The 15,031-nt window shown below is 39.9% G+C and overlaps 1 protein-coding gene across 1 annotated transcript; it reads left to right on the forward strand.

Moving 5' to 3' along the window:
- The first annotated feature begins 5,128 nt into the window (after window positions 1–5,128).
- LOC125178073 (glucoside xylosyltransferase 1-like) lies at window positions 5,129–12,510 on the forward strand. The gene is made up of 4 exons (XM_047881010.1): window positions 5,129–5,344; window positions 5,749–5,860; window positions 12,035–12,371; window positions 12,496–12,510. Exons 1-4 carry the CDS (start codon window positions 5,161–5,163, stop codon window positions 12,508–12,510), a joined length of 648 nt encoding a protein of 215 aa, XP_047736966.1. The 5' UTR covers window positions 5,129–5,160.
- The last annotated feature ends 2,521 nt before the right edge of the window (window positions 12,511–15,031 follow it).

Below are 15,031 nucleotides of genomic sequence, written 5' to 3' on the forward strand. Positions count from 1 at the left end.
AGCAATTGCATTGACCAAAAAGTGCAGGGCTCTGATGTTGCCTGAATCAAAAGGCGCGACGTCGAATAAATAGCATATAATAAAAAAATGAAGCTGAATTAAGTATCTTTTCCTTCTGCGATTACTGTTTTTATTAGAATGATGCACCTACTATGGCCCAATTCGGTTTTCCTCGTTCATTTATCACATCTTATCGAGTCATCACTATTTCTTATGATGTTCGTATATACATGTATATACGTACGTTCAAGGCACGTGTGTGTTGGCACGTTTAAAATATATTTTTTCGCATTTTATCCTGCATTTTCAATATCAATATTTTATCAGAATTTGTAATTTTCAGGACCCATTAGTTGCTCAATAAAATAAAAAAATATATATTTAATTGTTAATATATACCTATCAAAATGTTCCGGTTTCAATTGCTGATTGTGATCCTTGTAACTTTCATACCGAAGTAAGAAGTATGATGCGTGTGCGCGTTACATCGGTGGAGTATGATGCGTGTGCGCGTTACATCGGTGGAGTATGATGCGTATGCGCGTTACATCGGTGGAGTATGATGCGTAAGTATTCGTGTGAGCGTATAATCAATGGAGTATAATGCGTGTGGGCGTATTATCAATGGAGTATGATGCGTGTGAGCGTATTATCAATGGAGTATGATGCGTGTGAGCGTATTATCAATGGAGTATAATGCGTGTGAGCGTATTATCAATGGAGTATGATGCGCGTGAGCGTATTATCAATGGAGTATTATGCTCGTGCATGATGGTACGTGAAGGTTAGTCGCACATTCTTCAAGCAATTTGCTGAAGTTCTTGCTTCGTTCACGTCCTTATCATGATATATAAGACAGGAAGAGTTAATGTTTTTCTTTTTTGTCCGTTGAAAAATGTGATTTTTAAAAGTTTTTTATTTGTTTTATTTTATTGTTTTTGGTTTTGTAACCACCAGAAAAATATTTTTAAAAATGATTTTTTATATTTATTTATTTTCTAATTTTTAGTTTAAAAATTTTAGTAGGCATATTTCACAAAAACTTTAATTTGCTGCTATAGAAAATCTACGTGTCCATTCCAGAGATGTCGTGACCAATGTAATCAACAAATTAAGACTCTGCCAACGAAATGTAAATTTGTCAACAAATTCTAACTATATATCCACAGATTTACACCCTGTAAACATATTGTCAGTTGCCTTGATTCCCGAACATTGTATAATGAAGACTTATCTCATTTTTGGTCATGTGAAATCATTGTATAATAATTATACGGGCAATCTAACGTGCTAGGAAAGGAAATAATTTTTCCTACTAAGATTGCGTGCCAAATGACGATCAGGTCATCAGAATAGTGTTACACTTATCAACTAAATGTATGCGATATTTTTAACGAACGGAACCACTAGGGTAGAAATTGTTTGAGATTTGAATACTTCTGAAAATCCGTTATGAACTTTTTCTCGTGATTTTAGATTAGTGTAATAAATAACAAATTACCTTGTAAAAATTGCAGCTCGCTCTACATACAGTCTACTGATATGTTTTTTCTGATAGTCATAATCTGTTGTATTCGACTTATTGGCTATATATAGTGTCTCCCAAAGATACAATTATAAGTAGAGCAGAAGAAAGCCTTGAGTACCTTTGAAAAAAATAAATATTGCTATCAAATATTAAGTTTTTTTACGTCCATTGTAACGACTTACATAGATGACGATACGTGCGAATAGCTAGAGCGGTTATGAGAAGTAGTAGCTAATTAATATGAAGTAATAATGGTACGAGGCAGGTACATATATAGCTGGTGGTACTTGACGACTACGAGCTGGTCGTAGTCTCGAGCACGAGAGATATATGAAAAACATTGCTATAGGTTTTTGTAAGTGACTATTCAATATGATAGTGAAATTAAATCATGGATAAATTTTAGTTCTATTGGGCACCACCATTAAGAAGAGCTGCTAGAATTATAGTCAATTGGCAAACGAGTTTCATTTGAAGTAAGCTTATCCTTTCACTTTTTGCTTCAGCCATTTTCCAATTATGAACAATTTTCCTGCAAGCATGGGGAAGCTACTAAAGAAAAAACTTCACAGTCGCTAAAATTGAAGGCGGCATGCGGGTCTTCCCTTTATCTCTGCAACCATCCTCGCTTGAGCTTAAGCTTGGAAGGTTGAATCGTTGAAGATTGCTTCTTATTCGTTGTCTTAAACGTTGATTTGTTAATTTACAATATATATTACGTGGCAATTTTCCTACGATTCATTAAAAGAAGCGCATAAGGAAATAAATGTCAAATTGGCTAACCGAAGATTTGATTGCGTCTCAGTGATTGTCATTGCTTAAAAAAGTAAATAGTTTCAAAGTTGGGCGAAATCTGTAGGAAAAAGGTAGGTAAAAGTATTAAAATCACTTGTTTGCTTAAATCGCAAGTTAACTAGGAATTTAAAAGCAAAAACAATACCACAAAAATTCACCATTTTGTGAACTGACGATGGAGCTGGACTCCGAAACGTTTTCTCTTATAAAGATATGGTCAATTTTTGTGGTATTGTTTTTGCTTTTAAATTCCTAAAAAGGTAAAATTTTTAGCCTCGAAGATTGTGAGAAGGATTTGTTGACTGACGTTTGAAGAGTATGAAAATATATTGTATAAATATATTATGCCATGATTGAATATTGAATTTGATTAGTTTTTTAAATAGAGTTTGATTATTGATTTAGGTATTGAATTACATGACCAATTTAGGTATTGACTAGTCAGTTCATAGTTATTAAGTATCATGGGAAATTTAGGCAGTCCCCTAGTGAAAGAAATTCATATCATAAAAAAATTACAGCAATATTCATTCAAGATTAAAGCTGTATTATAAAGAAAAGTAATAATAATGCAAGCTAATCCATTTTCTGGTGATGTTGCTGGGGATGAATTCAAAGAATAATAATGATAAGAGAAAATTCATCCCATCATTATTCAGCCAGGCGATCGTTCGATCAGGTCGGCCCATGACCCAAATTGAATATATAAATGCTCAGTTTATAGAGTATTTTTATTAGAGATCAAGAATTATAGTGAGAAGATTACCACGACTCAGACTATTATATAATGAGTTGAGTCAAATTAATACCGGGAAAACTACTTAAAACACTGAAACAAACAAATGAACCGAAATAAATATGTAGCAATTAAATAACTGAGTTCAATTTGGATATATTCTTAATAAATTGGCAGCTAAAAATTTTGACCATTAAAATGTACAAGATATAGACGCGTGTCAATGAATTCACTCATTTTTTATTTACTCGAGAAAGTTCCTTGCACAGATCGGGTCACACTCGCAATAATAAAAAAAGTTGAAATAAATACAGATTCTGTTCAATTCCTGACAGAATCTGTTCAATAAAGACTTGTTTGAATATTATTTAATGCGTGGCCATAATGAAAGAATGATCCTATTTATCTGAGCTACATCCAATCTCAACTTAATCTACGGAATTAATGACGAACATTTGAATATGATAAAAAAAATATTTAAAAATACGATTCGAACGAAATTAAATTTACGAATGATCACAAAAACTCTAATTTGCTGGTATAGAAAATACAAGAATAATTGGAAAATAACAATTACAATGACAGAAAAATCAAATTAAACAAAAAATTATATTTTAAATTTTGCTCCTTTGTGAGATCGACTTTATGCCTACATTAGGTTCAGTGTAACAATAGAATTAGAATTATAACATAAATTGATATATACACGACAGTGATATCCGTTCTGAATTTATGCTCATAGTTCCAGTGAAATAGACACAGTTAATTCACTGCAAATATTTTCCCAGTGATATATGTACTATTTAAAATTCATTTACTTGGTCACATCCATGAATTTCATGCTTCTAAGCACAATTGATTGACTTTGAAATTATTTTCGGATATTTAATATGCTATGAACTAGAAAATAATGTAAAATTATGGAAATGAATATATGCTAATTTTTGCTATAAATAAGTATATTAGTAGTGGATGACAGAATATGTTCCTATATAAAAGTTAAACATCTGGTAAACACCTGGTAAAATTAACACCTGGTAAAGGTTTTAACTAAGTAATTTATTTCTCGTTTTCTTAATAAGTCCCACGAAATTTTTTGTTAGCGCTGATAGATAGCAAATCAAGATACAGAAAGACATTTTTAATATACTAACAAGGCTTCATACGTATGTCCGAAATCACTATCAAAATTAAAGGCGCATTGAATAATGAGATTTTAATTGACATATGAACGCAATCATATGAACGAAGTAGATTTTATACTACTTAAAAATTGGAGCCCGAAAATTAACTCGCAAACAAATTAAAATTTCTGGCAAATCCGTGAGTATGAAGATTGATGACTGGAGTCCTATATTGATGGCTGGAGTTCTATATTGATGACTGGAGTCCTATATTGATGGCTGGAGTTCTACAACGATGGCTGGAGTCCTATATTGATGCCTGGAGTCCTATATTGATGACTGGAGTCCTATATTGATGCCCGGAGTCCTATATTGATGGCTGGAGTCCTACAATGATGGCTGAAGTCCTATATTGATGGCAGGAGTCCTATATTAATGGCTGGAGTCCTATTTAATTGCTGGAGTCCTATATTGATGCCCTGAGTCCTATATTGATGCCCGGAGTCCTATATTGATAGCTGGAGTCCTATATTAATGGCTGGAGTCCTATATTGATGCCCTGAGTCCTATATTGATGCCCAGAGTCCTATATTGATGGCTGGATTCCTATATTGATGCCTGGAGTCCTATATAGATGCCTGGAATCCTTTATTGATGGCTGGAGTCCTACATTTAATGATGAGCGCATTAGCTATCGCTTGTCGAATGGCGTCGGGACATTGAATGATGATGCTGGTGGAATCTTCCACTGTTGTGCATTCATTGTTCGGTAAGTTTGATGAGAAAACATGTTGAAATTACGAATTCTGCGAGAAGAATAGAAATAAATAGAATGATAGCTGATAGTTAACGATCAATTTTTACTTCGCTATTAATTTGCATGCTGATAATGTATTTGAAATCATCCTCAGGTTTTTCTTTCTGCTGATTTTGCATTTCAAATTCTTCAATAAACAGTTACAGTTCCCGTTGAAAATATGTTTAGACGTTGTTCAAGAATTCTTACCGTCATGTTGTACCTAATTCTCACCGCTTCCATTTACTCGTCGTTTAAAGCGTTGTTTGGCCTATCGGTGACGGTAAGAATCAATTCAATGAAGGATCACGAAAGAATCGACGTTGAAACTCAGACAACTCCCTTTGTTCTCATCCTCTGCAACGGTAAGCACCTATTGTTGAATAGCAAATAAATTAATTAATTAATAAATAATTAATTATTAAATGCCATTGCTTTCCGTTGACTATTAACAGTTTTAACTTGGTTTCCTCGATTAAAACAGAATTTCCATAACACGCATTGCTTCTAAACTATGTCAGATCGTGATCACAAGAAGATACATCTTGTGATAACGAGACCAGCAGGTTAGTTAGTAGAGCAGAGTACATTTTTTGGTTTCAAAATAAATGACTGAATTCTTATGTGATGAAATTTCCTCAATAGAATGATCCAAAAGTGCAATTAATGTTTTCTTATTTTTCTCTAGTCATTCTCGTTTGGCGTTAAATAGTGCCTCAAAATTTGCCTCCAATATGGGTGTTGTGACTGAAAGCTCATGTTTCCACAGACGGAAACTACTTAAGATTCCCAGAAATAGCCATGACCAAGTTCGAGATTCAACTTCGGCAAGCAAAGACGCTTATCAAGTCAGCCGTAAAATTGAGTAAATCATCGATCAGGTAATGAGTTATTCCATTCTTCAGATAGGAGTCAACCCATTTGCAGTCATTCTTTGTATAAAATAAAATCTCAAATGGACGAATGTTTATTGATTGAGAGTACATTGAGTGTTCATATCATTAGTCTGTTCATGAAATTTTTTATCTATAAGTTTTTATTCCATTACTGTTTTCTTGTTACATAGGTTAATATTCTTTTCGGGTATATTTAGATTTCCACTGACGACTGTTTTTGTTTACACAAGAACTTGATGATGGAGCTGGTCTCCAAATGAATTTACTTGCGTTTTGTGGCTTTTAAAATCTCGTGAGTACTTCAAGTTCTACCCAATGTAGAAATTAACTTCGAGAGGGTAATTTATGATATGAGAAACGACTCATGATGATTTTCTGAACGAAACAATGATTGAAAATCCTACAAGTGACTCATACCTATCACATGACGACACTACAGCTCAGCAAATTTTTTCTTCTAACTGTAGGCCAATATAACACTTAATTAAAGGGCAAATGTGGCCACATCTAAGGGTACATTGTATAGTTTTATATGTACATTAAGGTTACGTATAGTGTTGACAACACCGAAAACACACTTAGTGTTCGATGCATTTCGACCATGTGTTGCAAGTGACTAAAGATCGTGATGAAGAATAAAATGAAGCCGTAGTTAATGTAGTTGTATGCGTCGTGCACGAAGGCCAAAAGTTCACTGGCCCGAGGCATGAAACTTGAGTGACCAGAAACACCCCCGCGAAGTTGAAATAATAGAGGTAAAGTGCCGACTTCGTGGGGAATTCGCGTATTGACTTTGAACATAAAAGCTGAAGAGCGACGCTTTAGTCAAGCTCAAAATTCCCTTGCGTTGAGGAGAGAAGGAAATAAACACGTCGCGAACTTTCGTAGTATACTGAAAATCTTCGCATAGGATCCACAAGTTTTCATACAAAAGCACACGAATTCTTCTAATAATGCAGGTAATCGTTATTTTCCTATTAACAAACGACGGTTCCAAACGACCGCCATTCACAGCTGCCGAGGGGACGGGCCCCAACACGTTGCTGGGGAAAGCGAGTGATGTGGGTACTAGCCACAACAAAACGCAGAGAATTAGACACTAATCCACACCAAGATACCAATAACCAGTTACAGCAGTCGGAGGCAAGAACAGAGCCTCGAAACGCCACTAAGAAAAGCAAGTGATGTGGGTACTAGTCACCAAAATACAGAAGGGTTGGACAGCGAGTGGCGTCGGATCTAGCCATGCCGAAACGCCCGAAGCAAGTCACAACTATCAATTGTTCTAGCCCCGATACGCTGCTGAGAGTAGCGAGTGATATGGGATCTAGCAACACCGAAACGGAAAAGAGAAAGACAGCTAGTGACGTGGGATCTAGCCACGCCGAAACGCCTTGAGCCGATTAATCCCGACTGCATAAGTAATTAACTCCCGCGAAACGAGAGGCGCGAATTCTGCGGGATCTAGTCGCACTAATACGCTAACAAATATACTCAAGTGCAGAGGGAGGGTATCTGCCCTCACAATACGAAAGGTACCCTCTGTACGGGTACGAGCCGCACCAGAGCACTGCCAGTAGGTGGTACCAACCAAGAACACTGCCTGCGCCGTATTTAGTCCGTTAGTAGAATCTCGTGTATACGCCTGGTTTAAGCAAGTGCCGTCTGAGTCGGTTAGGCTTGGCGATATGCCCAAACTACGGCAGTGCCTAAGTAGCCTTGTGGGGTAAAAGCCAGTCATTACCCACAGAGTAAAATAACAGGATTGAAAATGAATGAGACTGTAACTGAGATTTTAATGCAGTGAAAATTAATAACAAGGTGGGCTTTGAATATAAGTATTAAGTTATGGAACAATAGTATTAAGCCGAACGATAATGATCGAAAAAATTGTGTGCGCGACATTAACTTCCTAACGGTGTTTCCAAGGTAAATGTAAATTATAATTGTATTACAAATAAAACTCGCAAAAATTGCTAACACTACAGCCTGAAGTAATCTGAACAAAAGAAAATTATCTGTGTTTAGTCAAAACGGCAATCATAAAAAATATCGCATATATGTGTTCAGTCAAACTTAGTAACAACTGCCTCCTGAAGTTACTCTCTCTAAGTAACCGCATTTTAAAGTAAATTTATCTGTCATTTGAATCTAAATTATGATTTGAATTATTTGGAATTATCAGACTAGTTCCATTCAACAAGAGTTTTGGAGTATAAAGAAGCTAATCTGATGATAAAATGACTACGAATCACAGAAATTTAATTTCGAGTACGACCAACTGTTTGTTGTCTTCCAAGCATTATGATGATGAAATTTTAGTTAAATACAAACATTCACTCATGAATGCCATCAGATTAACTCAGTGTACCGTATTGTTTCGGTTCCTTTGTTGTTATTTATTGCGTCCGTCACGCTCGCCGAGGGGGAGGCTCAGGTGGAGGGCGGAGGGCATCACCGGAAGAGGGGGCAGATGGGCGAAGGCAGGGAGGGTGGACAGAAATGCCGCTGCCTCCACGGGGCTGTCCCACAACGAAGAGACGCTGAGGGACGTAGGGAAGGCGGGGCAGGCGAAGAGATGCTGGACCGACTGGAGGGGATCCCCGCACTCAGGGCAGGCGGAGCTAGGGAAGCGACCGATCCTAGCGGAGGATACTTAGCCAGGGAGCTGCAGTATCCCGAGCGGAGCTGGGATAGCGCCGAGCGGAAGGGGCGAGGTAGTGAGGCCTCCACCGATGCAATCGGCGGACGGCGGAGCAGTGAGGACGGCGTTTATAGCTTCATTCGCCGCAACGCGGAGGCGATCTCCCTGCGGAGAGACCGCTTGGCCTCTCCGTAGGCCCCGGCGGGCAACATACTATTTGTCAAGAGTGGTGTGACAAAGTGGCCGAACTTCGACTGGATGGAGGTTTTCATGGGGCGGTCCCCGAGTGGGGCAGAAACCATGGCAATGAGGCAGTCCAGGAGGTGTTGAGGAGTAGATGATCGCTGATGATGGCGAGGTCCGGAGAGAAGGGCGGGCCGTGTGAGGGGAGGCGGGTATGGGAATCCTCATTGAGGTAGGCGAGGGAGAAACCGGCGACGAGGTCGTCGACTACGGCTCATCGCGCTGCGGCTCTCTGGTGATCTTCCGTATGGGAGAACCATGAGGGGTGATGAACGTTTAAATCGCCTACTTTCAGGCAGTCGCCCGGTATGGAGACAATGTGAGAGAGCTCCGGGGAATATCCCCGGGGGCAGGAGGAGGCCGGTGGGATGTAGACATTGATGATGCAGAGAGGGGAGCCATTAAGTGGAATGGAGATTGCTATAGCCTCCATGGTGGTGTCGCCGCGTAGGAGGGGAGAGATGTCTCGCCCGGTATACGGGATATCGGGCCGAATCAGGATGAGGAGGCCGCCACCGTGACCGTCGGGGGCGGTTCCTGCGCTCCAGCGCGTATCCGGGGAAGGAGGGGGAGCGGGATGCAGCTGATAGCTTGGTTTCTTGGAGACAGGCAACCGCCACGTCGAACTGACACGGCTTATCTTTAATTATATCAGCCTTGATATACAGTGAGGGAAATAAGTATTCAGTCAGTCACCAATTATGCAAGTCCTCCCACTTAAAATGACGAGAGAGGCCTACAATTGACATCATAGGTTGACCTAAACTGTAAGAGACATAATGTGAAAAAATTGAGAAAATCATTTTGTCGTTTTTACAACACTTCTCTTTAACTTCACTTCTTGTCTGTTTGTTTGTTTGTCTGCTACAAATCTTGTAATCGAAATTTAATACACTTCTACTTATCCTATCGATCTGAAATTTTGCACACTTGTGTAAAGTTGGAGACAATGCATGAATCAAATGTCAAAATAAATGATTTTAAAATAATTTTTTTTCAATATTAAAAAATTAAAAAAATAATTTTTTCAGCTACAAATCTTATAACCGATATTTTACACACTTTTACCTGTCTAATTGATGTGAAATTTTGCACACTTGTGTGATGTATGAGGCAATGCATGAATCAATTAATAGAATAAGTAATTTTGAAAAAAATTCTACGTTAAAAATTTATATATTAAAAAAATTGAAAAATTAATTTTTTTAATATTCGAAAATTAAATGAGAAATTCATTGTACATCTGTATGATTGGAGACACTGGATTCTTTGGAAGTGTTGTATTTAAAAAGTAATTTTTAAACGTATATTACTCAAAAGATGTTGTTTGCGAATGATGGTGGAAAATAAGTATTTGGTCACCTAAACAAACACTCAAGTTTTCTGGCTGTCACAGACCTGTAGCTTCTTTTTCAAGAGACTTCACTTTCCCCCATTCATTACCTCCATTAATGGAACCTGTTTGAAGTCAACTGTATAGAAGACACCTGCCTACAACCTCAAATAGTGGGGGCGCAGCCGTAGGCTACAAATTTTACTCTTAAATAAGCCCTGGAGCCAACGCCTAGCTTCACCATGCATTAACTTTACTCAGCCTTAGACCTAGAAGCCGCAGACTATGCTTGAACTCTGTAAACCAGACAAGCGACACACTGCCGAAAGATAATAGCGCCATAGGTCTTCAGCCATTGCTTAAGCCTGCTCGCTCATAAGCAGGCAGTTCACCATCCGGCTGTACCTAACCTCTTCTAGCCTAACCTATTCACGCTGTCCCGGCTCACAACCTTCTTGCAGCCAATGACTGCTTTTACCAACACTTTTTGACCGCCTTTCTAACTTCTTGTAGCCAATGAGGTTAGATTAGGTCCGCTCAGGTTTGTTTTGGGTGGAGAAAATTGCAGCTTGTATAGGTTAAGCCTGAAGAGGTTAGGCCAAAGGAGTTTTGGCCAGATGCAATATGGCCATGTTTACCTTTGACAAGCTTATTTCGTGGTTGTGGACATTCGGCATTATGGCTTTGAGCACTTGACTTCATAGGCCGTTATGTACTCTAGCGTTCTTACCTATGGAAAGGAATATGAACTAAGTGTGATGCTTGGCAAAGCTGGCCTTCGGCATGCGCCCCAAAACAGTCACACTCGAAACTCCATTATGGTGAAGACGAAAGAGCTGTCGGATGACACCAGAAACCAAATTATAGACCTGCACGAGGTTGGGAAGACTGAATCTGCAAAAGGCAAGAAGCCTGTTATGAAGAAATCTACTGTGGGAGCAATAATCAGAAAATGAAAGACCGACAACACCACTACTAATCTCCCTCGATCAGGATCCACGCGAGATCTCAGCCCGTGGGGTCAAAACGATCACAAGAACGGTGATGAAAAATCCCAGATCCACAAGGGGGATCTAGTGAATGACCTACAGAGAGCTGGGACTAACGTTACAAAGGCTACCAGCACGCTTGAAGTTCGCTAGAGAGCATTTGGATGTTCCAGAAGAAGAGTATTGGGAAAATGTCATATGGTCAGATGGAACCAAAGTAGGACTATTTGGTAAAAACACAACTCGTCGTGTTTGGAGGGAAGTGAGTGCGGAGTTTCATCCACATAACAGCATACCAACTGTGAAGCATGGGGATGGCAACATCATGCTTTTGGGCTGTTTTTCTGCAAAGGGACCAGGACGGCTGGTCCGCGTACATGAAAGAATAAATGGGGTCATGTATCGTGAGATTTTGTGTGCAAACTTCCTTCCATCAACAAGGGCAATGGAGATGAAACGTGGTTGGGTCCATCAGCATGACAATGATCCCAAGCACACTGCCAGGGCAACAATGGAGTGGCTTCGTAAGAAGCATTTCTAAGTCCTAGAGTGACGTAGCCAGTCTCCCGATCTCAACCCCGTTGAAAATCTTCGGAGGGAGTTGAAAGTCCGTATTGCTCGCCGACAGCCCCAAAGGATCACTGCTCTAGAGAAGATCTGCATGGAGGAATGGGCCAACAGGCCAGCAAATCATTTGCACCATCATTTGCAAGTAACATCTTTAAAAGTCCGACAAAATTATTTTATCCATTTTATTTCACATTTTGTCCCTCATAATTGAGGTCTACCTATGATGTCAATTGCAGGCCTCTCATCATTTTAAGTGGGAGAACTTGCACAATTGGTGACTGACTAAATATTTATTTTACCCGCGGTAATTTAATCCTCAATGACTCCTCGTTTGCAGTTTTTGTTCGTCTGCTGAGGGGATAATTATTTTTCCATAATAGATTCATCATCTTGGGTAACGACGACACTGTGCTGCTTGCTTTGAAGACGTTCGTGTCTGAGTGGCCGCCACTCCTCAGAAGTCGCCTCACTCTCAGCTACCGCCCAGTCTTCATACCAGAGGGCTGGCACTTGATGGACCTCTACGAGAAATGCGTCACGGAAAAGTTGTTCCTGCCGTGGGTGTTGCCGGAGTTTGACGCGGTGGTGTACATGGACACAGACCACGTGTTCATGAGGCCTCCTGAACACCTGACTCAACACTTCAAGTATTTTGACGAGAAGCAGGTGCTGGGAGTGGCGCCTGTCGATGGATTTTACTTGCAGTTTAATACTGAGGCAAGAATGAGGAATCTTGTTCATATCACCTTTAGTAGAAGTAAAACTGTCGTTTTACATGAAAATTATATTTTTAATTGTTTTGAGAGTATAGTTGTACAATATATCCAGTATCCACATGCAGAATTACAAAAACTAGTAGCAGAATAATGGGATACGATTTTCAACCGAGGAGTGAAATTCTTCACAGATTTTCGACTGATAGATATTGATTTCTTTTTATGATAGTTCTCTTCCTATGAAAGTATGCTATTGCTGAGACTGTGAATTTTTAATTTTTCAGTTTAACTCAAAGCTTCATTAAATAAAATACTCTCATTAGTTTCAAGTTGTAAGTTATTAATTTCACTGAAGTAAAAAAATACGGCAACAACTCTTATGATTACTACTTACAGATGCCATACTACGGCAAGCAAGGCCTGAGCTCAGCCTTATTAGTGGCTAATCTCACGCGGTGGCGTAGCCTCCCCTTCGACTGGCTGCCCTTGGTCACGAGCGTGGCAGAAGTCTTCAAAGACAGCGTCCTGGGAGACCAAGCTATATTCAACATCGTGTTTAGTGAGGTTAGTAATTTTCAAAGTGGTTAATAATTACGTTTTGCCAACATGCTACAATATTTATTAATATTAACACTTGTGAACCTGAAGGTCTCTTAGGGGAAATCCGCGAAACCAGCCGCACGTACGTTATTCAATCACTTTCAAATGGCAATTATTATCTCACAGTCAGCCTATAAAATAGTTTTATAGTTTTTGAATTTATATTTTTGTCACACATCAAAGGCTTTAAGGTGTGAAAAATGTAGTTTAATCATCCGTTCAGGATCTAACATTCGGTTCGGCAATAATATTAAATTAATTAAAAATATGCAATCAAATGTGTATGAACAGAGTTTGAATGACAGTATTTGTTCAAAATCGCTATTTAAAATCGTGCGCCAGTTTCCAGAGTACATCTATGACCTCACCTGCGACTGGAATGGCAGCATAGAACAATGTCTGTCACCTAACTGGAACTGCAGCTCCATTGAGCAAACAGGCTTCTCTTTGGTCCATGGGGCGAGGAGGAGATTTTTTGCAGAATTCTTCGAAGAAAACTACAATGTCTTTCACCTAACTGGAACTGCAGCTTCATTGAGCAAACAGGCTTCTCTTTGGTGCATGGGGCGAGGAGGAGATTTTTTGCAGAATTCTGGAAAGCGAAGGACATCCGTTTTATGGTCCCAATGAATGTGAGCTTTGCCATCTACACTTATTATGCTTTCTAATTAGGCGCAATATTATTAATTGCTCGGATGAGGTATTTTTTACATTTTAATTGGAAGTAGAACTAGAGTCAAATCCTCAGTCACTCATTTTGTTGTTTTTTAACACTAACCCGTTATTCTCCTTAGCCCTCTTTTTGACCACTCTAACTTCAACATGCCTATAAATCGGATTTTAATTTCACAAGGTTTTTAATGTCAATTTTTCAGGTTTATTTGAAAACACCAACCTTGGCCTGGAACGATGGCACCAAGAGTTTATGAGCTTGTAGGTGGTTGAACATGGGGATTGTTGTGTATATATATGTCTTACGCTGTATTTAAATTTCGATGGAGAAGACGACATCCTTTTGAGTTGGGTCTTCCTGGTATTCTGAATGAGTTAGCTGGGAGGCGGCTGGTGTTGATGCTGACGATGATTAAATGGATCTCGTAAAACGTGGAAAGCCAAGCACACCTACGCCTGGTCTGTCAAGTTGCTCATTCCAATAATTTCCATATCGTCCACAATGGAAGTTTGATTGAAGTATGTGAGACTCACCTTGCTGCTGTAAGTTGTGGTGGTGGTCGGGTGCCACTAAGAAAATGAGGTGAAGCAAGATGGTCGCGGGAAAGGAAGAGCAGACAAAGATACGCCACGTGGATTTGAGTGGCTCAACACACCCAGGGTAGGCGGCGCTTTGATTTCGTCCGACCCTGGAGGATTGGGATGCCAGTAACTGCACGGGCTCGAGCTATGCTGGACCAGCGCAGTGGTGCGGGAGGTGATATCAGGCTTCTTCTAAGGCAGTGGGAGGTGGTGGGGAAGCCAGAACCCTTGTTGCTGCCAGCGGCTTTGGCAACCCGGACGAACATCTCTTGGCGGAGTGTCCGATTTGCTCCTCCGTATAAGAGCCGGCAGACAGTATGACGTCCTCTAGGAGGGAGGTCACAATGTGACCAAATCTGAACCGGAGTAGCATTAATGGATTCTGTCTTCGGGAGAAGGAGAGACGATGGGATTGTAGGGATAGCGAGACCGAAGGGCGCCAGCATAGATGGAGTACAGTGATGCTACCTGGAACTTGGGTGGAGGATTTGCTGACGGCGTGAATGGTGGACTGCGCCCGATTAAAAGAGAGGAAGTCTCTAACAGAAGTGTGCCTTGATCAAATGTGGCGCACAAGACGTCGAATAGTGAGTGGGGCCGTGGACATGGGAACAGTAGATGGATGTAAACTTCTTGCAGAATGCGGAGGTTATCTTGCTTTGGGAGTTGAAGGAAGTAAGGAACTGTATTGGTTGGCCAGGGGCGGAAGGAACTGTATTGGTTGGTCAGGGGCGGCCGGGAGGGTTTCCCGGCGAGTGAACGGAGAAAGTTCAAGAGCTTGGAAGGGTTGATGCGTCTGTCGCAAGA

This window comes from Hyalella azteca, unplaced genomic scaffold (genome assembly GCF_000764305.2).
Source record: "Hyalella azteca isolate HAZT.00-mixed unplaced genomic scaffold, Hazt_2.0.2 contig6818, whole genome shotgun sequence".
In the NCBI taxonomy this organism is placed as follows: domain Eukaryota; kingdom Metazoa; phylum Arthropoda; class Malacostraca; order Amphipoda; family Hyalellidae; genus Hyalella; species Hyalella azteca.